The sequence below is a fragment of the Meles meles genome, chromosome 20, assembly GCF_922984935.1.
Source record: "Meles meles chromosome 20, mMelMel3.1 paternal haplotype, whole genome shotgun sequence".
Lineage (NCBI taxonomy): Eukaryota > Metazoa > Chordata > Mammalia > Carnivora > Mustelidae > Meles > Meles meles.
Genome location: NC_060085.1, coordinates 1,553,463 through 1,575,495, shown reverse-complemented (window position 1 = coordinate 1,575,495; position 22,033 = coordinate 1,553,463). Strand labels below are relative to the sequence as shown.

General features: G+C 63.7%; 1 protein-coding gene across 1 annotated transcript; it reads right to left on the bottom strand.

The window, feature by feature from the left end:
- Positions 1-19,626: 19,626 nt before the first annotated feature.
- Positions 19,627-21,693, bottom strand: GADD45B (growth arrest and DNA damage inducible beta). The gene is made up of 4 exons (XM_045991233.1): positions 21,430-21,693; positions 21,215-21,316; positions 20,608-20,830; positions 19,627-20,350 (listed from the first exon to the last, which is right to left on the bottom strand). The coding sequence occupies exons 1-4, from the start codon at positions 21,471-21,473 to the stop codon at positions 20,237-20,239; spliced, it is 483 nt and encodes a 160-aa protein (XP_045847189.1). The 5' UTR covers positions 21,474-21,693; the 3' UTR covers positions 19,627-20,236.
- Positions 21,694-22,033: the final 340 nt, after the last annotated feature.

The window sequence follows — 22,033 nt, the reverse complement described above, 5'->3', positions numbered from 1 at the left end:
CGAGAGGCTGGAGCTGGACCCTGAGTCAGAGCCAGAAACCCAGCGCCATCCACAGAGGCAGCAAGTTCACAACGACACTCGGCACGGTCGCTCCACGAGCACCAGTCCACGTCCAACCCATGACGGGAGAGGGGGCAGATTCGGAGTCATGAAGCCTCTCAGTGGGGCAGCTGAATGATTTGGTTCAAAATGAAGAATTTCAAGATGGTGCTAGGAGAGCATTGGACCACGCGCCAGCGCTCCCGAGCTCCGGCCCCAGGGACGCGCAGGACCCCCGGGCACGGCCAGCCGCCCCTCCCGGTCCCGGAGCTCCGGAGAGCATCTGTCCAGAGCAAGGGGGCCTCGAACCCTCCTTGCATCCCCAACCAACTTCTCGAGAAATGCACAAAGTACACGGTGCTCCCGATTCTGCTTCACAAAACCTCTGCTCCAGAGAAAAAGAAATCCTATGTCCCGTTCAAAACCAACGGACATTTTATTAATGAAATTAAGAGGCTAATCTTGGGGGCGCCTGGGTGGCTCAGTGGGTTAAGCCTCTGCCTTTGGCTCAGGTCATGGTCTCAGGGTCCTGGGATCGAGCCCCGCATCGGGCTCTCTGCTCAGCCGGGAGCCTGCTTCCTCCTCCTCTCTCTCTGCCTGTCTCTCTGCCTACTTGTGATCGCTGTCTGTCAAATAAATAAATAAAATCTTTAAAAGAAAAAAAGTTATTTAAAAAAAAAAAGAGGCTAATCTTGAACTCGGGATCACGTCTTAGCGAGGTCTGTGTGCATCTCCGAAACTGACCTCAGAGCCTCTTCCGGGCTTTGATGGTCGCCCCAAGAGCAGGCGGAAGGGGGAGGCACGGACGGACAGGGTCGAAAGACCGCCGGCGCTTTGCAAATAGCGACTGTGTGCTTTCTTCTACGATTGCTTTGTCCTGTTTCGGTATTTCCTCTTCCTCTTCTTTTAAATTTTTTTAATTGATTTTAAGTCATCTCTCCGCCCAGCATGGGGCTCGAACTCAACGCCCCCGAGATCCACACGCTCCCCTAACTGCGCCAGCCGGGTGCCCCCCACATCTTCTAAATATAGATTTTTAAAAATCCCAACAAGGGGAGACAGCCCAGCTTCCCTGTGACCTTGAGCAAGTCACTCTAACCACCAGCGCTGGGTTTCAGGGTCGAAAGCAAGGCCAGAAGCGCCACACGAGACCTTCGGGGAGGCCCTCCGTAATCGCCAAAGGCTCAGCGCACCTCGAAGACAGAAGCCTTTGCACCAGTGACGCTGAGTCAAAGTACCAGAAGCGAGAACTGTGGGAGCCGTGAGGGCCCTGCAGCGGTTCTGGAACGTTCTTTCATTTCCGTGACTTCCAGTTCCTTCTCTGCAAAAGGCAGCAAGGGCCACAGTGCACAGGCAGTCGCCCCTGCCGGACCCCGGGTTGGGGTGTCTGGGAAGCGGACTGAGCCGCGTTCGGGAGCTTTCCCGGAGAGGACTCCTGCGATCAGAGCGTCACGGAGGGCCGGGAGGGGCCTCGCGCTGCCCCAGTGGGGCTCTGCAGCCCAACCAGCCCGTCGGAACGGTCTCTCGTTGGGTCCATGTCCATTAGGACCTGCCGTTGCCCCAGGCGGCCTGCGGATTGCCGTGACCTTGGGCAGGGCAGCTGTGACCCCTGGCGGCGCTGGCAGCCTGGCGATCCCTGCCAACATCCCCGGGAGCCAGCCCGTCCCTCCTCCATGCCCACCAGCCTCATCCCTCTTTCCTCCAACTCTAACGTTCTTCCCCACATACACCTTTGGAACCAACAGAGAAACCTCTGGGAACTCCTTGATGCAAATGAGAGGAGGACGAGAGCCGCACGCAGCCTTCCCGCCGCTCGCATCGTGTTCCCGAACGTTTGTGTCCGTCCCAAATTAAGGGGTGAGTGACAACGCTAACCCAAGGGTCAGGACCTGGGCCACGAAGCCTGACCCGCCGGCCTGCCTGCCCTCCCGCCCCCATGAGGTTCCAATCGGGGCACCGAGGAGGCAGTCACCCCCGCCCCTCCGGAGACCCAGAGTTGGGGGAACCCCCGCGGGAGGGCCTGGGAGGCAGCGGGAGGGCTCCGGCTGGGGCTCCCCCTGGGTGGCCGCGGCGGGCAGAGCGCTCCCGGCCGCGCACGTGAGGCGGCTGCGCAGAGCCAGCCCGAAGCCCACGGTGGAAAGAGCGACGCGCGAGGCCTCGCCGGCGGGCCTGCTGGGAAAACGTGGCCCTCTTTCCGGCCAGAATGCCTCGCTCTGGGAAGCACTCCAAGCCCACGGTTGAGAAAGACATTTTGCCTCTGGTCAGAACACAGTCTGTCCGCGCCCAGGAATGGGACCGGCGGGCGAGGAGGAGCCCGGGCTAGCCAGCAGGTGTCGGGGTCGCAGTCCCCACCAGCACCCCCATTCCTCCTGTGCCCCCGGTTCCCCCAGGGGGTCTCATCCCTGTGTCCTCCCTCCACTCCTCTGTGAGCAGAACAGGTAGTCCTGGATGAAGCCGCGTGCGGATCCTGGGGCAGAGAGCGGGGACACACACCCCCTCTAGAGTCTCCCGGCCCGGGCAGAAGGTGGGTTCCTACTCTAGGGAACACCCAGGAAAAGCCCTGCGTCTCCTGCCCCTTGGGTTAGCTTGTCTGCAACCCGGTCCCGAAGCCTCAGGAGACTCTGGGGAGGTCCCGAGTTTGCAAACACTCGTGGCCCCGCCATCCGGGCCAGGCGGAGGTGCGTCCACAAGGGGGGGCGCTCAGACCCAGACCATCTGGGCGGGAGCACGGGGTCAGGGCTCACGGTGGCCCACCTGCTGGAACAGGGAGCATGGCTTCAGGGTGCACTGAAGCCAAACCCAACCCTCGGGTCACGGAACTGCTCCACCAGCGACACCTGCCCCCCGCCCCGGAGCGCCCGCCCATCCGCGCCGTCCGGACTGGCCGCCAGCCGGGTCCTGGCCGCCCCTGGACCGGAGGGAGAGGAAACGCCCTGCCCGTCTGGTCTTCCCCGGCCCGCACACCGGGAAGCGCGCTCTCCGTGGGTTCTCTGAGGCGGTTTTCAGAACACACCCCCGGGTCAGGAGGGCTGTGGTGGACTCAGGCCCGGGGCGGTGGCACCCACGGTGTCCCCTTGACCGTTTCCGGAGGGGATCCTGAAGCATTCCGACGACAGGCACCCGGGTGGGGCCAGCAAGGAAGGCCTGGCGGAGAGAGCCGGCCGGCAGCACGCCGCCCCGCAGCTCCGGGTCCTCCTCGGTAAAACGAGCACAGCTGGGGGCCCCGAGGTCCTTGTGGAGCTACGCCATGGGCGTCAAGGACAGTCAGCGAGGGACACCAGCTGCCCCGGCCTCCAGATGCTGCCGAGCCCTGCACCGCACAAGCGACAAGCGTCTCTTCTGACTCCTGAGCATTTCCTGCTGCAGGCGGACGCCGCGCTCAGGGTCCTGCCCTGGGCCTTCTCCCCGCAGGCCGCAGGCAGACCGCCCCGCTTGGAGAGACGCCGCGGCTCCCAAAACCGAGCTGCAGCGCGGGAAAATCAGCAGTAAACGGGAAGACCAAACCGGCCGCCGCCGCTGCGGAGATTCAAGGCCACGCAAAGGAAATGGGCTCCCCGAGGGCAGGTCCTCGCAGGGTGGGGCTGCGGAGACGGAGGGGCGCGCCTCCACCGCGGACCCCCAAGAGCCGGTGGGGGCCGGGGCCCAGTGCATATGTGAGCTGGTGTCCAGGGGGACCCATGTCCCTGGGGGATGGTGTTGGGGGACAGGGGGACAGTGTCCCAGGAGGGCCAGTGTCTGGGGGGCAGTGTCTTGGGGGGACCTGTAACCCCGGGGGTGATGTCAGGGGAAGAGAGGCAGGTTTGTGGGTGTGGTATAGCGTGTCCTGGGGGACCCTATGGGGCACAGTGTTATTGGGTGCAGTGTCCCGGGAGAACCCGTGTCTCAGGGTGGGGGGCATGGTGTCTTGGGGGGTGGTTTCTGGGGGGCGGTGTCCCCAGGTGACCCTGTGTCCTGAAGAGGGGGGCAGTGTCTGGGTGACAATGTCCCTGGGGGCTCCATGTTGCAGGGTGGGGGGACCATGTCCAGGGGCACTATCCACCACAGGGGGTCTGTGTCTGAGGTGAGGGGGGCACTGGGGGGCGCAAGGGAGGTGTGGTGTGGGGGGGGCGGTGTCTGGGTGATGATGTCCCTGGGAGGACCCCGTGTCCGGGGTGAGGGACGCTGTCCCGGGGGTCCCCGTGTCCGGGGTGAGGGGCGCTGTCCCGGGGGACCCGTGTCCGGGGTGAGGGGCGCTGTCCCGGGGGACCCGTGTCCGGGGTGAGGGACGCTGTCCCGGGGGGTCCCCGTGTCCGGGGTGAGGGACGCTGTCCCGGGCGCCGTCCCCTGGGCCGTCCCGCGTCAGGTCTGCGCGGCCGCGAGGAAGGGCTCTTTCTCCGAAGAGGCGCCGCTTCCTGCCCCCGCTGCCGGGCCGGGGTCTGGCGGGTCCTGCGCGGGGTCCCGGCGCCCACCCTCCCGGCCTCGCGCTCCTCCACGCTTCCGTCCCGCGAGGCTGCGCACCAGGCGCCACCGGACGCGGCCGCAGAGGCGCGGACTCTGATTGGCCGAACGTCTCACCAGGAGGGCAGGATGCGCATGTGTAGGCCTGGGGGCGGAGCTTCCCGCATGGGCACGCCCACCCCCCCACGACTATAAAAGCCCGCTTCTGCGTGGGAACGTCCCAGCCCCACGCCCCGCCCTCCACACCATTGCCGCTCGTTTGTCACTTCTGATGAGTCCTTCCGTGACAAACTGTAACTTGTAGCCTAGACACATACACAAATCCGTGACAGCTTTTTAAACTCATTCTTTTAGTGTCAGGATGACAACTCTTCAATGAGACGTATTTACACCAAAAAGTTATTTGTTGTCTATCTAAAATTCAAATTTGGGACGCCTGGGTGGCTCAGCCGGGGAGACGTGTCTGCCTTCCGCTCCGGTCATGATCCCGGGGTCCTGGGATGGAGCCCCGCGTCGGCCGCCCTGCTCAGCGGGGAGCCTGCTTCCCCCTCTCCCCCTGGTAGTGCTCATGCGCCCTCTCTGTCATAAAAATAAAATCTTTAAAAAAACTAAGTTCCAGGGGCACCTGGGTGGCTCAGTGGGTTAAAGCCTCTGCCTTCAGCTCGGGTCGTGATCCCAGGGTCCTGAGATCGAGCCCCGCATCGGGCTCTCTGCTCAGTAGGGAGCCTGCTTCCTCCTCTCTCTCTCTGCCCACTTGCGATCTCTCTCTGTCAAATAAATAAATAAAATCTTAAAAAAAAAACAAACCTAAGTTCCAATTTAACTGGGCATCTTATATTTTATCTATAACCCTATTCGTAATTATTTGCTCATCATTGTGACCATCTGATCAATGTGGCCATGGACCCCAGACTGTGGACCCCAGGTCAGGCACGGGTCAGCTTTTGTCCCTGTCCGTCCTTGCCAAACAAGGTCTGACCAAAGTTGCTGCCTGCATGGTTTCCCCAAAGATAGGCACATCCTAATGCCCAGCACCTGTGTATGTTTTCCAGACTTGGCGGATGGGATTACATTAATCTCTGGACGAAGAATATCCTGGATTGAGGGGGGGTATTGCCGGCAATGCCACCGAAGCGTTCCTTATCCGAGGGAGGCAGGAGGGTCTGAGGCAGAGAGAGGAGGTGATGGGACGCTGGAGCCCAGAGAAGGTCCACGTAATGCAGAACCATGAACCAAGGGATAGCAGGGCACGCTCGGGTTCTTGCCTGGAGCCTCAGGAAGGACCGCGGGCGTGCGGAAACCTGGACCCCAGGAAGACTGGTTTCTGACTTCTGACCTCCAGAACTAGAAGAGAAGAAATCTGTGTTGCTGTAAGCCTCTGTGTTTGCGGTGGCTTACTACAGCAGCCGTAGGAAATTCACTTGATGCCCAACAAATATTTGCTGAATGAGCACAAGAACGTCGGAAAGCATGCAGAAGGCACCTGTGGAATACGCTGTGGGTCAGAGCCAGGAGAGTCAGGAGACCACACTGGCCTCCATGTGTCACCAGGCATGAGACCCTTGGCCGTGAAATCATGCCAGAGCCTTGGTTTCCCTGTCTGTAGCATGGGGTCCCTCCTGCCAGCAGCAAGGACCGTGAGGAGTCAGGAGATGGCTGGAGAGTGGTCTCAAAGTATGGAGTCAGCTAGAACCCAAAACTTCCCTCTCGTCTCCAGCCGGGCTCAGCTGTGCGTCCTTTCTGGAACCACCTGCTGCGTCTCCTGCCAGGATCGTGTTCTAGAATTTCCATTTCCATCATTACTCCATTTTCCTGGGGGTGGCAGCTGAGGTACAGAGGGGGGAGGTCACCATGCCAAAGTCGCCCAGCTCTTAAGGAGTGAAGAGTGGAAGCAGATGAAAACAGCAGGGACTAGCCTAAGATGTGGCCCACCCTGTGCCTCAGTTTACCCTCACCGAGTAGATCTTCCTCTGGGGGACACGGGAGCCCCCAGGGAGGGCAGACCGGTCACACGCTGAAAGGAGGTGAAAGGTCAGAGACTGGGGAGCCCCGCCCTGCCCTGGAGATGGAATCCAGCTGCGGCCCGTCATGGATTCCTGAAGGCCAGAATGTCTGGCTCACCTGGAACGTGGGAACGCCCTTGAGAGCTCCCCCTCCCTCCCCAGCCAGGAAATATGGGGGGAGGGGGTCTCCCCGTACCAGGTCTGCCCCAGGGAGATGCCTGTCTGGGGGCCCGGGGCTGTGTGTCCTTGTGTGCCCTTTACGGTTGACGCAGGCCTTGGGTCAGTAGGGAGGAGGAGGAGAGGCGGGTGGCCAGTCTGGGTGGAGGAATCCCCAAACCGGCTAAAAATAGCCAGGGAAATTATTCCAACACCTTCTCAAAATAGAAAGCAGCCTCCCCGCCCCACAAAAGGCAGGGGCAGCTGGGGCATGGGGGTTGCGTTGAGCAAAGGTGGCCTCGGGCACCCCTTCCTCCAGCCCCCAAGGCTATCTCTCCCCCTCAGGCTCTTTCTCCCCCCCCCCCCCGCCGTCCTCCCCAGCGCTGACCCCGGGGTCTGGAAGGTGGGGACGCCCAGGAGGGGTGGGGACCCTGCAAAGGGGATCCTCCCATCCCCAAGCCCCCACTCCCGTCCTGGCCCAGTGGCCGCCGACAGGGAACTGGGAGGGCCCGCCACTTGGGCTAAAAATAGCCCTCCTCTCCGCCGGAGCTATTTTTAGTCCCTTGGCCCAGGCCTCAGCGCAAAAGCAGCCACCGGTGGGCACACCCCGCGGGGCAGCCGGGGGCCGGGGGGGGGGGGGGTGCAGCCCTGGCTCGGACGCGGGCACCGCCCCTGGCCACCGCAGCGGCCGGAGCTGGGGAGAGCCCAGCAGTGTGGGCAGGTCTGGCCCGAGCGGCCGACTGGCCGGGTGGCGCCGGGGCGCCCGCAGGCCCTCCGCGAGCCCTCTCGCTGCAGGAGAGCCAGGCCGCGCGCCCCTGGGGTCCGGAGCCCCGAAGGCGCTGGGCCCTCTCTCTGGACGGGGTGGGGGCTCTGGGGTCCCCGAGGGGGCCCTGCGACAGCGGCCGCGCTGAGCGCCTGGCGGAGGCGGCACAGGCGACCGCCCGCGGGCCTCAGTGTCCGCATCTGCGAAACGGGGCGCGCAGCGCGCGCGGGGCCCGGACTCCCCTCCCCCGCGCCCTCTCCCGCCCGCGCGGCTGCAGAAGCGCAGGCGCTGACGTCATCCCCGGCCACGGCCTCCCGGCGCCGCCGCCGTCACGGGCCTTCCTGCGCCAGGGAATCCCGGCCCCCGCGCGGGGCCCCCGTGGAAACCCGTGACGCCAGCGCCGCCGCCAAGGCTCTTCCGGCGGCGCCCGGGCAGGGGCGGGGCGGGGCGGGGCGTGCTCGGGCGCAGGGCCCACCCCCACGCGGCCCGGGACACGCGCGCGCGCACACGCTCCACCGGCGCGCAGGGCCCGGGCGCCCGCAGGCACGGCGGCTCCCGGCGGGGCGCGATCGCGCGTGGAAGGCGCGGGGGGCGAGCGCGCACCGCCCCGGCGGGAGCGGGTGGGAAGCCAGGCCGCCCTCCGCAGGGCCCGTCTGCGAGGCCGCGGGTGGAGGAGAAGAGGGGCGCGCGCCCTGGACACACGCGCGCGCGCACACACACACACACACACACACACACGCGGGGCGGGGCCTGGGCTGTGGGCGTGGGGCCGCTGCGATGACTCCGAGCCTGTTCCCTGTCTCCCCGCCAGTCTGGGAGCTAATTACTGTCAGGACGCGACGGGCCGGCTGGAAAGACGAGCACATCCCAGTGTGTCTGCAGCACGTCTGGGTCTGCGGCGCCCCCAGCGTCTGTTCCCGGGTGCGGGGCGTGGCCGGCGTGCGGCCCTGCGTGCGTGGGGGAGCCCTGGGCGTCGGCGCGGGCCCTGCAGGCGGCTGCTGGGTGGTGGGCGCGCATCCCTGCTGTCTGCGGGCGGGGATGGGGGCGGTGAGACAGACCAGTGGGAGCCTCTACTCTCCTTATGCATGAACGATCTGATCAGAGCGCTCACTCCGATGAGGAGTCCGCGAGCCCATGGACTAAGGTGTGTGCTCATCACGGGGCCCAGGAGCCCCCCACGCCGGTACCCGGGAGAAACGAAAACTTGGGTCCACACCACAAGCCGGGGGGAGCGTTCCCAGCGGCTTTATTCCTCATTACCAAAGCCCGAGAACTACCCCGCTGTCCATGCCCAGCGGAAGGGTAGACCGAGCGCCGCCGCCCCCACGCTGTTGCAGGAGTGGGCAGTACACAGGGACTGACCTTGACAAGCCTAGAGGGAGGGAGGGGACATCGAAGGCCGCCCGAGTGTGAGTGCACCTGCCTGAGCCTTCCAGGGCGGGCACAGCCACCGAGGGGAAGGGAGCTGGTGGGTAAGGGTTCAGGGGCGGGGTGGGGAGTGACCGCTGATGGAGACAAAGCTTCTTTTGGAGGAGATACAAATATTTTGTAATCACGTAGAGGGATGGCTACACAACTCCTTGAAGACACTAAAAACCTCGGAATTACACACTTCAAACGGGTGAATTCGGTAGTATGTGGATTGCAGCTTTTTTTTTTTCTTTTTAAGGAACAAACTGTTTACGCGTGCAACACGGTACGCAAGACCGTGGAAGCCCATCGCACAGCCTGGGAAAGCTGCGGGTGGGGTGATCCTGTCTTTACGACTTTCTGGAAAAGGCAGAACCGGGAGCACAGAGCAGCCCCTGGGTGCAGGGGTGGTGCAGGGGAGAGCGGGCTGAGCAGGGGCAGCGCGCGGCTTCTGGGGGCTGCGCCTACTGTAAATCTTGACCGCATGAGGACTCACAATCGCGTCTGTTTGTTGGGACGCACGGGGTTATACACCTAAAAGGTATGACTGTACTATCTGTGAAAGATACCTCAGTGAACCCGGCGTTAAAAACACGCATGTGAGGTGTTTGGAAAAAACACTCGGCGTGTAGTAGACACAGCAGACCAGGCTGGTTACTACGGTTGCGGGGTGTGCAGGCGCGGCCCAGAGCCCACGCCACTGACGGTGCCTGGATCGGGAGCTTCGAGGCTGGGACACCTAGAGCGCCCGGCCGTACCTCTCCCACACACACACGCAGAGACCATCCAAAATCATGCACATGGGTACGCACGAATGTGTGTGAGCACACCCAAGCACACGTGTGTACACGCATACAGAACACACATGCATAGAAACACGCGCGTGCCCGTGCACACGCTTACACGTGTGCGTGCAAACACACACGTGTGTACACATACACAACCACATGTCCATGCACATAGACACAAATACCCACATACAGCCATGCACACCGACACACACGCACATACCCCCCGAAACGCCCAGAAATATGTGCAGGGGCACACACCAAACACACGTGGGCTCACGCCTACACACATTCACTCACACTCTCGCAGGCAGGGCAGGGCAGGGCCCCAGGCGCCCCATCTGAAGGCTGGGAAGAGGGCATCTGCGCCGGGAAGGAGCCAACTCATGTCTGCGCGTCCCAGATTGGGTCTCTGTGAGCTGCGTGTGGGTGTTTCGGGGCCTCCCGCCTCTCTGTCTCCAGGACACAGACAGGCCCCCCCACCCCTCACAGCCTCCTCCTCCCTGTGCAGTCCCCCACCTTCCTGTCCCCACCCCAGCAGGCAGCCGTGGGAATCTCCTGGTTTGGGCTGCAAGAGGATGAGAAGAAAAGGGCTCCCCCCACACCCCCCCAGGCCAAGCATCTGCTTCTCATAGTCTGCCCCTCCCCTCCCCCACTCCACAGTAACACCCTCCGGTCTCCGGGCCTCAGTTTCCTGGGATGTGAAATGAAAAGATCATTTCTGGGAATATCCAGGAGCCCCTCGGCAAGTCCCCCAGCCTGCACGGCTCTGGCCCTGCCAACTCGGGCTACACGTTTTCTGGAACCTTCTGCAGACAACACCCTAAGCCCTTAGGAGAACCTCAGATGGTGGGAACTGCAGGCCCCGGGACCACCTGCTAACACGATGTTTGGGGAGTGGGGCGCGAGGCTCACCGTGGCCTGAGGAATCCCTTGAAACCGAGGGGTGGACGCCCGGTGGCCTCGGGAGGGGAGGTCAGGAGCCCCAGGCGGCTGGGATGGACAGTGCAGACAGACCGTAGGGAGAGAAGAGGGCTAATCCTGGGCTCAAAACTGTGTGCACATCCGCAAGGCCTGCGTGTGCCCACCTGGCTCCGGTTTCTGCGGTGAATGGATGGAAGCAGACTCCATGGTTTCCTGATCAACAGGCATGGCCATGGCCGGCAAGTGTGAGCTTAACTCATCCCGACTGTGGGTCTGGAATGTCTAACATCTTTTTGTTGCTCCTGGATGTACAGGCACCTGGTGCACCTAGACACTCCGTAGGTAGTTGCAAAGTGATGTTTCCCTTCATCTGGGGGCTCACTCTGCAAATATCCGGCAAGCGCCAGCCAGCTGTCAGGTGTAACAATGGAGCCCTGAGTGAATCAGAAAAACATCTGCCCTGTGGAGCCTAAGGATGAAAACGGATCCCCAGAGCCTTTGCTGTGTTCTGTAGCTCCCGTGCGCCTACAAGTGCAAGCTGATGTGCGTGCGCAGCCACACGCCTTTGTATAGGGTGCAGAATTAGCACGGGCCTGGCCCACGCACGCAGGAGTGTGTGCACAGGCGGGCATGCGCAGTCCGGGGCCTGGCTCCTCCTTGGCATCGGCTGCCCGCCCCGCCCCTCTGCCGAGAGTGCCCGGGGCCAGGTGGGGCCGGGTGCGCCGGAAACCTCTCCCAGCTGCTGTGCCCAGTTTCAGGGAAGCCACCCGCTGGCAGCCTGCCACAGAGCTGGCCTGCCCTTGCACCTGCCCCCTGGGCTTCCAGGAAGGTCCCAGGAGGCCCTGCCTCCAACCCTGCATGACTGAGTCCTCCCCGCAGACCCACACAGCGCAGGGGGGTGTCCAACCCACTTCCTCCCGCAGGGCCAGAGCCCCTCGCAGTCAGAGCCAGAAGAGACTCAGACAGCAGAGCCTGCGGATGGGGTGAACTGAAGCAGCTCTCGGTGGGCGCCCCGAATGCCGCTCGCCCTAAATGCACTGGTGTAGACGGTCTGCACCGGGAGCACTTGAACTTGGAACAGGTCGCACGCTTGTGACGGCCACGCAGGGTGCACCCGAACGCAGGTGTGCATGCACCAGGATCTTATACTCACATGTGGGCGCCTGCACAGATGAGAGTATTTGAAAATAGGGACTTCTTCACAAATGGGTACGCGCGAGCATGTCTGTGCCTGCGCACGGTGGGTTCGTGCGCACACCCCGGCACCACGCACAGCAGGCATTTGCACGCACGAAGACATCCGCTCGCTGTGGGTGTTTGTCTGCAGACGGGGGTCCGCACACATGGGGATTTTCACGTAGGAGAGGGACTGCACACGCTGGGGCTTGCACACAGTAGGTCCTGCGCGGGTGGAAGTCTGCGCGTGCGCGTTGGCATGTAGGCGCGAGTCCGCACACGGTGGGCTGTTCAGTGTTCTGCACACGGGAGGCGCCCCCCCCCCCGGGGTCAGGGGACTGCACACAGTAGGCCTTGCTGCTGCAGGGTCGGTGGCGGTGCGGCCCGTGCCGCTGAGCACGCACCCGGTCCCTGCGCCGCCACGGCCGGGCCTGCCCACTCCCGCGCCCGGCCGGGCAGGTCAGGCGGCTCCGGCGGGGCGTGGGGCGGCCAGCGGGGCAGGGAGGCTATTCCGGGCGCTGGCGCGGTGCCCGGGCCCTGCGCGCCAGGCCGCCCGGGGAAGGCGCCGCTCACAAAAGGAGGGTCTGTGCAGACGCCCCGCCCTCGGCCCGGCCGGCCGCCGCCAGGGGCTGGGGGAGGGAGACGCCGCCGGGACGGCCGCCGGCGCAGACCCCCCCACCCACACCCCCGGGGCGGCCGCAGACACCGCGCCTGGCGGGCACCAGCGGGAGGCTGGCACCGCCGGGCGCGGGAGGGGGTCGGCGGCAAGCGCGGGGGCTCCGGTGCGCACCGGCAGCGCGCCCAGGGCGCGCACGAAGGGGGCTCTGGAGAGGGTCGGGGCCCCTGACGTGGGGAAACGAGAGGGACAGGCCCCTGCACTTCGCCCACTCGGGGATTTCTCTGGCTCTCGCACACCCGCCTCTGTCTCCAATTATCCAGTTTTAAGTACCGAGGAAGCCGGGACTCCTGCCTGCTGGGTCGGGAGGGGCGTCTGGGGCCAGGGTCAGCGCCCCTCCCCACCCCCAGAGCGTCTGGCGGGAGGGTGGGGTGGAGGGAAGGCGTGGTCAGGGTTCTCAAGGCCGAGCTTTTTACAAAGCGCTTCCGCGCATTAAATGGTTTCACCTCTCCACGTGGGAGGGCGGTTAGACTTTCCCTTTTATGGATGGGGAAACTGAGTCACGCTCGCTGTGCGCCCCGCGGGTAGACGGAAAGCCTCCGAGGGCCCACTCGAATCCAAAGCTGTGCGGCTGCCCCTCTCCTCCTTCCCCCTCGCAGCCGCCCAAGGGGAATTTATGGCGCGCCTGCTGTGTACACTGTGGTTCCCGCTCCGACAGGCGTGTGCTCACGCACGGGGGAAGAGCAGCCCCGTGTGCACGAGGGTCTTCTGTGCCTGCGCCGCGCCCAGACACCCCTCATCCCACCCCACCCCAGCCCAGCCCCAGAGCCTGGGAAACTCCGGCGCCTGGGAGGAGGGGGTAGGGTGGGAAAGAGGAGGCAGGAACAATGCAGGGAAGGGGCAGGGAGGGGCTTCTCCAGAGGGAGCTTCTGTGTGTCTGTCAGTGTGGCGGCCCTGCGTCCTTGGGGGAGGGGGTGGCACTGCGGCCGCGCATCAAGCTGGTGGTTCCGGGTCTCCCGAGGCCACCGCCAGGAACCGTGGGTCCCTGGCACACTTGACCTTCACCAGCCCGGATTGGCGGCACGTAGGTCTCTCCAGGTCTGTCATTCCCAGATGGTCCCCTTCCGACAGATAAAGCCCTTGGATCGCCGCCCCACCCTCCCGTGTGCCCAGCCTCGAGTTTGGCGGCACCGGGACCTTGAAAAATCTAGGAGAAAGGCCACGCCCCTTGCATGGGTATCAGGGTCAGGAGAGAACCTTTGGGAAGGAACCTTTGGGGAGGATGAGGCACCAGGCAGGACGCCCCAGGCCCCGGGGAATGTGGGGCTGGGAAATGCATGCAGAGGTTCCAGAGGGAAGAGAAAAGGTAAAGGCAGGATGGGACAGGCCAGAGTCCTGCCCTGACCCCTGGGAGCGAAGAGGGAAGTATTTCAGAAGCCAGGAAGGCCCTGGCTTCCTTCTAGTGCTTTCCTAGAAGAAGGGTATCATCTCAGCAAGAACCCGCCCCTGGCCCTCCCCGTGCCATCCTACCTACTGGTGGAAGGAGCCAGAGGGAAGCTGGGCCCATGAAGTGCCAGGCACCTTGCTGGGGGAGAGCCGCTGTGCAGGGAGGCTGCCTGAGTGCCCGGGAGCTCCCCAGCGGTCACCTGGGGCGACTCTCAGCACCCCGCAGCCTTGCCGCAGGGCGCCCGCGGAGGAGGCAGGAGGGACCCTGGGACGCATTTTGTGCCTGTGTAAAGAACTCCCCTCGGCTCCCTGCTCTGCTGTGGAGACCTGAGAGCCAGCTAAAGAGCGGTGCGTGCCGGCGTGTGGGCCTGTGTGCCCGTGTACACACATCTGTGAACGGGAAACCGGGGTCTCCAGGGTCTGCGTGTGTGACTGGGAGGACGTCATGGGTATTTCTGTGCGGGGGTCGGGGTGGGGGTGACGGGGTGAACTGTGTCCACTCACAGGAGGTTGAAGCCCTGACCCCGGGCACCTGGCGATGGGATCTTACCTGCAGGCAGATTGTTTGCAGACGGTGGAGGGGGTTTGCGAAGGCGGGTCTGACCCCGTCCGGCTGGCGTCCTCCAAGAAGGTGTCCCTGGGACACGGAGCTGCACACACGGAGGCGGCCACGAGGACTGGGCGGGAGTGGGGGGGGGACACACCCAAATCCCAGGCACACCCGAGGCCACCAGAAGCAAGAGGCCTGGAAAGACTCTTCCTCGGAGCCGCAGGAGGACGCTGCCAGCTCCCATGCGCGGCCTCCAGAAGCCGAAGCCAGGCCGTTCCTGCTGTGGAGCCCCCATGCCCCCCCGACCCACTTCGTACCAGCAGCCCAGCACACTCCTGCGGTGGGCTAGCCCGAGGTCAAGAACAATGCGTGTGTGTGCGCGTCGCCGCGCCCGTCTGCCAGTCTGAGGATCTCAGTGGGAGCTGTTTGCATGTGCAAGCACACACGTGTGCGTGTGCACGCACCTGTGGCCATCCGCGGCCACAGCGGAGCACAGACAGTCCCCCGGCCGCCAGCCACATCGGCTGCCTCCCCCCAGAGCTCACGCCCTGAGCCCCCTTCTCAGCAGAGCCATGTGGCAGAATCAGCAACTCCCGGAATCGGGGGGGGGGGGGGGGGGGGTGTCTGGGTCTAACGGCAAGACCCCAGATGGTCAGGAGTTCCGGGCGCCCACAACTCACAGGACAGATACCTCGTTCAGGGAGAAAGACTCCCGTAGGGGACCTGGGTGGCTCAGTGGGTTAAGCCTCTGCCTTTGGCTCAGGTCATGATCTCAGGGTCCTGGGATCGAGGCCCGCATCGGGCACTCTGCTCAGCGGGGAACCTGCTTCCTCCTCTCTCTCTGCCTGCCTCTCTGCCTACTTGCGATCTCTGTCAAATAAATAAATAAAATCTTAAAAAAAAAAAAAGACTCCCGTAAACAGTGGCCTGCGACTCAGGTAACCATAGCTGCCTCTTCTGGAAGGCTCCTGGCTGTCCTAAATGCCCCGCGTACTTCGCTAGCTAATGCTCACAACAGCCCCAGAGGTGGGTGCTCCTATTAGTGTCCCCATCGCGCAGGTAAGGAGACTGAGCCCGCGGAGATGAAGCAAGCTGCCCCCGGCGCACAGCCCGCCGCCCCCGCACGGCCGGCTTCCAGCTTCCCTGCCATGGGCGGCGTTCCTGGATCCAGCCAGGACCTAGCACCTGGCAGGCCGGCGTGTGTCCCTCAGGAACAAAACAGTCTGTCCCAGAGAAGGAGGTCACCATCAGTGGGTCAATCTCGGCACACAACTCAGCAGTCTTTGTGGAGGGTTTCCGAAGTGCCAGGGTCCCAAGCAGGGTGAAATGTGTCCTTACAGGCAGGCGGGTGCTGGGAAGTCGGAGGGCTGAGTTGGAGACAGGCTCTCGGGGGTCCTGTGTGGCGAAGATTCCCCAAAGAGGGGGCATGAGACAGGGGAGCAAACAAGGTGACTCAGCGTCCGCTGGGGGAGGGGTCGCAGGAAGGGCTCAGGACGAGCGCGCTTGGAGGACAGGTGCTCCAGCAGGGCCTGGGGCGGGAGGCGCCGACGTCAGCGCCCTCCCGTGTCCTTGTCCGCACAGAACGTTGCACACGTGGGACAACAGACGCGGGTTGGACGGTGACACACACACCACGGATGAACCCCCAAATGTCATGCAACCGTCGGGAGTGTGGCCCTGTGTCCGTGGGATGCGCCAAACCAGGCAAAGCCACAGAGACACGCAGTGGATTCATGCGTGCCGGGAGCTGGGGGGGGGGGGGGCTAGGGAGGGACCACTCACCAGGACAGAGCTGCTTCTGGAGCGATGGAATATTCTGGAACGAGACAGGGGTGATAACTGCCGAAATCCATGTAGTGGGCTAAAAAAGCACGAAGTCACACTGTAAAGGGGGTACGTTTTATGGTCTGTGAACTATATCTCAATTACATTAAAATAAAAATATAAACATATATAAAAGCCTTGCTCTGTGTCATGCAGGCCTTGGCTTGGTCCCAGATGGGACCCTCATCCAGCTGTGTGACCCCAACTGTCTGCCCCCAGCTGTGTGACCTCGGGCAAGTGGCTGCGCTTCTCTGAGCCCTTCTGCTCCCTTCCTGTGAAAAGCAGATGAAGATAGGAGCTCCGGGGCAGAGCTGCCTTGAGGAGATAACAGGGCAGAAGCTGCCCCCGGCCGTGTCGGCGGTTCTAACACTGATCTCAACCTTGCCGCCGGGTCTGGCCCTCTTCCTCGTAGGCCTCTGCTCGTCCTCAAGTCCAGGGCTATGTTACGTGTTTCGGAACATGCCCCAGGCCAGCCCCCTTCTCTGGGCACGGAGGACGCAGGAACTAGCCAGAGATGACGTCCGTGTTTACACGGCTATCAACACGCGTGTAACCCGTGTGCGAACACGCGCAGACTGTCCTGTGGACACACGTGGACGCGGAGCTCAGAGAAGCTAAGCGACTTGCCCAAGGGGGTGGGGTGGAGCCGGACCTCCAGCCCCAGGCCCGGGAGTGTCTGGGGTCTGGGGAGCTGGGTGCACGCCTAGCCGCATGGGGGGGTGCGTGTGTGTGTGTGTGGGTGCATGTCTCAGGGCCACGGGTGTAGGCGTGGACAGAGGGGAGCGCGGGTACCCTGAGGTGAACCTGCACCCCATCACCTGGATCCGCCTGCACCTTCCTGCTGATGTCGTGGCATCTCTTGTCCCCCAGCCGCCAGCGGTGGGAGCCCAGGGGGTCACCGGCTGAGGTGACCCGGGCAGCTTCCCTCTGGCGTGAACTGTGCAGGAGAGGTGTCCTGGGCACGGTGCCATCCGTCTCCTCACCCTCCGCCTGCGTTTTCCCCAGGGGCTGACGAGTCTGTCGGTGACAATTCAAGACGGTGGCCAGTCTGTGGCTCCCCCTCGCTGGGCCTCATCGCCTCTGGAAACTGGACTCTGTGCTCCTGTTAAAGCACCACCCCCACACCGCAGCAACGGGGGCAGGAGCCAACCGCTGCCTCCGCCCTGCGCCTGCCCAGGGCAGGGCCCAGAGAGCTGGGGTCTGAATCCCAGGCCTTGGGTTCATCTCTCTCTCCCCCTCCTGGGAGGTCGCACCCCTCCCAGGCTTCATTCCTCACCTGCGAAGTAAAGGAACCAAATATCTGAAGTCGAAGTCAGACCCAGAGTGGGGAAAGGAGAGGCAAACATCTGCCATGTATCCACAATTCCGTTCACAAGCAAAACTGTCCTGCCCTTTCCTTGCATTGAGTTCCGAAAATATTGCTTGAAAATCCTCTTCAGTTTGCTGAGTTTGGAGCACCCGCTTTCTTAAATTTTGCATGCAAGTCTCGCCCTCCTCTCAGCTCTGGTAACTCACAGGGTGGAGTAAGGAGAGGATTCCAGAAGGGCACCGGGCATAGGAATCGTGCTGGGACAGCAGAGCTAAAGGCCAGTCCTGCTATGTTCCACGTGGGAAGACCTACTCTAAAAAATATTAACCTTGTCAACAGTCTAGGTAGACAGCATTCTTACCCCAGTTTTCGGGCAGTGGGACGGAGGCACAGAGAGGTTAGGGGACCAGCTAAACGTTACACAGTTGGGGTCCCCCCCATGCCTTGTGTGTCCTTGGGGCTCAGGAGCCAGGCTCTTCCCCTACTGGACAGAGGACCTACAGAGGTCCCAAGCCCCTCTGGATGGCCAGAATCAAGATAAGGACAGAGAGGCCCCGCCCACAGCGGAGCCACTGGGTTGGGGGTGAGCCTCCCCCCAGAGGAGCCAAGGCAACACCAAAAGCTGACCCTTGTCCTGGCTAGTCCTTCCCCATTAAGCCCCTCCCCTGGGGTGGGGGTGGGGGTCCTTCAGCCTCTGCTCTCCTCCCCTGGCTCCCTCCCCCCAACACCCCCCACCCCGGGCTCTATCTCAGGGACTCACGCTCCCCATCCCCCCACCCCACCTCGGAGTCCCTACCTCCCTCCTCACCTTCCCCTTTCCCACCCCTCGAGGCTCCTCGGGCCTCCTCCCTCCCCTCCCCCACACCATCCAGGGGTCCTTTCTGAGACCCCAGTGCGCCTGGGTTCCTCCAAGCCTCGCACCCAACACCCCAAACCCTCTCGTCTTCAAACGACCCCCTCCACCCCGAGGGCTCTGGCCCCTCCCTCCACTAAGCATCTCCCCTCCCCCTAACGTCTAGGGGATCCCTTCCGCCGCTCCCCGACGCGGGTCCCCACTGAGGGCTCCATCTCGGGGTCTCCATCCCCCCTCGGGGATCCCGTCTCCCCACTTCGTCTCTCCCCTTACTCGCACCCCCCAGGAGGAATCCCCGCCCCTCCCTCTCCTCTCCCTCTGGGACTTCCCCCTCCGCCTCTCCCTCCCTCCCATCCTCCCCCGCGGGGCTCTCCCCAGCCGCGTGACTCCCGGGGGCCCGCCGGGGTTTTCCTCCCGCGCCCACGTAGGGCTCCGTGGAAAGGTCGCGGCCTGCGGCGCAGCCCGCCCCGTCCCCCTCCTCGCGGGGCGCAGGGACACGCTGCCTCCCAGGCGCCGCAAGCCCACCCCGCAGACCTGGGGCGGGAAGACTGAGGCGGGGCGGGGCGGCTGGCGCGAGCCTCGGCTCCCAGCCCCGGGGGCAGGGGAGTCACCGCGCCTGCAGCTTCGGGAGAACCGGGAGGTGACGGGTCCTGGCCCTGGCCGTACAGTTTCGGTGTAGAGGCAAAGCACAGCCCCGGGCCAAGCCCAGCTGGGCTGGGAGCACGACTTCCTTGGGGTTTTTGCTTGTTGATCTTAGTTTGGGAAAAGAAAATTTTTTTTTTCCTGTAGGAAGCCTGTCCCGGGAGGGAGAACCATGGGTGCGGTGGAAGCCCCTCCCTGGGGGGTGTCCGGAGGCGCTCCCCCTGCAAACCCAGCCCGGCCAAGGCAGCTGCGAGCCCTGAGCCCGCCGCCGTCCAGGTGCCCTCCTGACCTCTCCCGACCTGGGGCTGGGGGCGGCTGGGAGGCTGCAGCCTGCTTCCCAGGGGTGCGTCTCTCGAGGCCGGAGCTTGGGGCCCGCTCCGGCACAGCCCGACACAGCTGTGGCGCACAGCAGCTCGGTTTCGTAATAAACCGGTCTTTTAATTGCTATGGGGCAGGAGGAGGGAGGATTAAAAAAAAAAAAGAGGCCAAGGTTTGTTGGCGCGGTTGGCGCCGCTGCAGAGAGAAGAGGCTCTGTTTCTGCAGGGGAGCCGGGCTGCTCGCAGCGACTTAGGTAACACTTCCTGGTGAGCCGGCGGAGGCGGCTTGGGGGGCAGTGCAGCTGGGGGGGGGGGGGCGGGGGCGTGCGGAGGTCCTGGCGTCTCTCAGAGGTGGCAAAAACACAAGCACCCAGAAGCTTTAGAAGTTTATTACGAGGTCATCCTAGAAGTAAAAATGTATGTATCTGTAAGCCTCCCAGGTCTCTCAGTGGTTCAAGTAACAAGTGCAAATAACAAAATAGATGGTCCTTGATGTTCGCAAACTGGGAGTTCCCGGGCACAGAGCAAGGTCAGCCCCGGCTCCCAAGTCCTCAAGTCTCGTCCTGGCAAGGGTGCAGACCCTCGTGCCTGCGAGCCCCATGCAGATGGCAGCGCCGGTCTCAAGAAGGGTGGGGACGCCGTCGGTCTCACTCCACCCCGGGTGTGGAGTCCGGGCCCTCCACTGTGGGGGAGGCCGCCGCTCCCCCACTCCAGCTGCTCTGTCGCAGAGCCTGAGCTCCAGCTTCCCCTCTCCTGCTGGCCCGGGTCCCCCTCTTCTCCTCTCACGGGGGGCCGCAGCGGGCGCTGCTCCCGGCTCACCGCCCTGGGGGCGGCTGCGTGCTCCCCTCTTCTCCGATGATTCTGCCCCCACGGTCTCACAGGTTGGGTTGTTTTGGGGGGTTGTTCTGGGGGGGAGGGGTCAAATATTTATTTTATTTTTATTTTTGGTAGCAACCCAGCAGGTTCCGAAGCTGGGAAGGGTCTCAGCGCTCCTGGAGGGAGATGTAGGGAACCCACTGGTTGTTCCCCCGGCTCTCTTCGCAGTAACTGGCGACCTCCACCAGGCCGTGGCTTTTCCAGGCATCTGTGTGAGGGTTCTGCGGCGGGGGGGGGAAAGAAGGGGTTCAATGGGAGCCCCAGGAGTGGGCAGGGAGCCTCCCTCTCCCAGGGCCCCTCTGGGGAAAACAGGCCAGCTCAAAATAGCTCCCCCGGGAAGGAGGGCCGGCGGGGCTGCCCACGGGACGTTCCGATCGTGGCTGAGCGCTGAGCTGGTGCAAGGCCGGCCAGCTCAACTTTGTTGACAAACAGACCCAGGTGCCTGGACAGGGTGGGGCAAGTCCCAGGCCCGACTCACCGTGACCAAGAGGCAGTGCAGGTCTCGGGGCTCGGTGGTGCCCTGGGTCTCCGCGGGCTCGCCCAGCAGCTGGGCCAGACGCTGCATGCCTGACACCCGGACGATGTTAATGTCGTTGTCACAGCAAAAGGACTGGATGAGTGTGAAGTGGATCTGCAGGGCGATGTCATCCTCCTCCTCCTCATCAATGGCCAGAAGGCACAGGACCACACTGTCAGGGTCCCTAAGGGGGCCAGAGGAAGGAAGGAGATGGGTCAGCTGGGGGCTGAGGAAAAGCCACTGTGCGCAAGGGAGTTTCGAAAAGCAAAGAGAAACCGAAGGCGCCTGAGGGATCGCGTGTGCATGCAGGGGGAGGCGAGGGGGGCAGATGCCCGTTTCGGGATATGTGGGGGGAGCCGCGGAGGCAAATATGGTGGCGGGCACTTGCAACGCTGCAGTCCGGATTCTGCAACCCACCTCCCGAAGCAAGCGCAGAGGCCCTCGCTCCACAGCGGGACGCGTGGGGGAAATCCTAGCCCTGTGCGCGAGAGGGGTGCAGCAGGGGGGGGGGGTGCAGAGCGGAGGGGGTCCCCACCCGCGCCCAGTCCGGGGACGGTGTGTGACTCACACATTCATCAACTTGGCTGACTCGTACACCCCCACGGTGAGGCGGTCCTGGCACTGCGCGGCCACCAGCAGCTCCTCCACCGCGGCGCTCACGGTCTGCATCCTGGGGTCAGGAGAGAAGGACGGTCAGCGCTCCGCCCGGCCGGCCGGCCACCGATCCATCGGGACCCCGCCCGGCCTGGCTGACCTCAGCGGGCCACAGCCCGGGCTACTTACTTCTGCGCCGCGTTGTCGCACGCCACGAGCTCTTCCAAAGTCATGTTGCAGTTATAATCCACAGTGGAAAGCAGCCCAGACAGTCCCAACCGAGAAAATGCACGATCCGAGGCCGCAAAGCCCAAAACCTTCCCACGGAGCCCGCGCGCTCGTTCAAGACCCTCGGAAGGCAGCGAAGTCCTCCCCCAAAGAAGGGGGCGAAAAAGGCAAAATCCTCAGCGAGAGTAATCCGCACCGCCGCAAGCAAACAGACCGCGTCCACGGCTCCAGCGATATGAGCCCGCAGCCGCCGGCGCGGACTTTTATAGACTCGAGCCAGAGGCGTGGCCTCGGCGGCGCGTCCGCCCCTCCTATTGGCGAGCCAACAAAGGCGAGAGAAAGGCCCGCTGTGGTTGGCCGGCGCGGGCAGGGGGCGGAGCGCCGCGCGGGGGGGCGCCCACGTGGGGGCGAGAGCCGGGAGGAGGGCGCGGGGGGGCGGCGGGGAGCGTGAGTGCCAGAAAAGAAAAAAAAGCAGAAGTTTTCCTCCTGATTTCCCGGCAGCTGCACCGCGTTTCGGGGCGCGCGCGGGATTTCCAGCGCGCAAGGCCGGCGCGGACTCCCGGGG

Bases quoted from the DNA above. Each gene is read 5' to 3' on its own strand.
- GADD45B (XM_045991233.1), bottom strand. From the start codon at position 21,473: ATGACTTTGGAAGAGCTCGTGGCGTGCGACAACGCGGCGCAGAA. The intron at 21,317-21,429 runs GTAAGTAGCCCG...TCCTGACCCCAG, and splicing joins TGCGACAACGCGGCGCAGAA to GATGCAGACCGTGAGCGCCG. The intron at 20,831-21,214 runs GTGAGTCACACA...TGGCCCCCTTAG, and splicing joins TCAGCCAAGTTGATGAATGT to GGACCCTGACAGTGTGGTCC.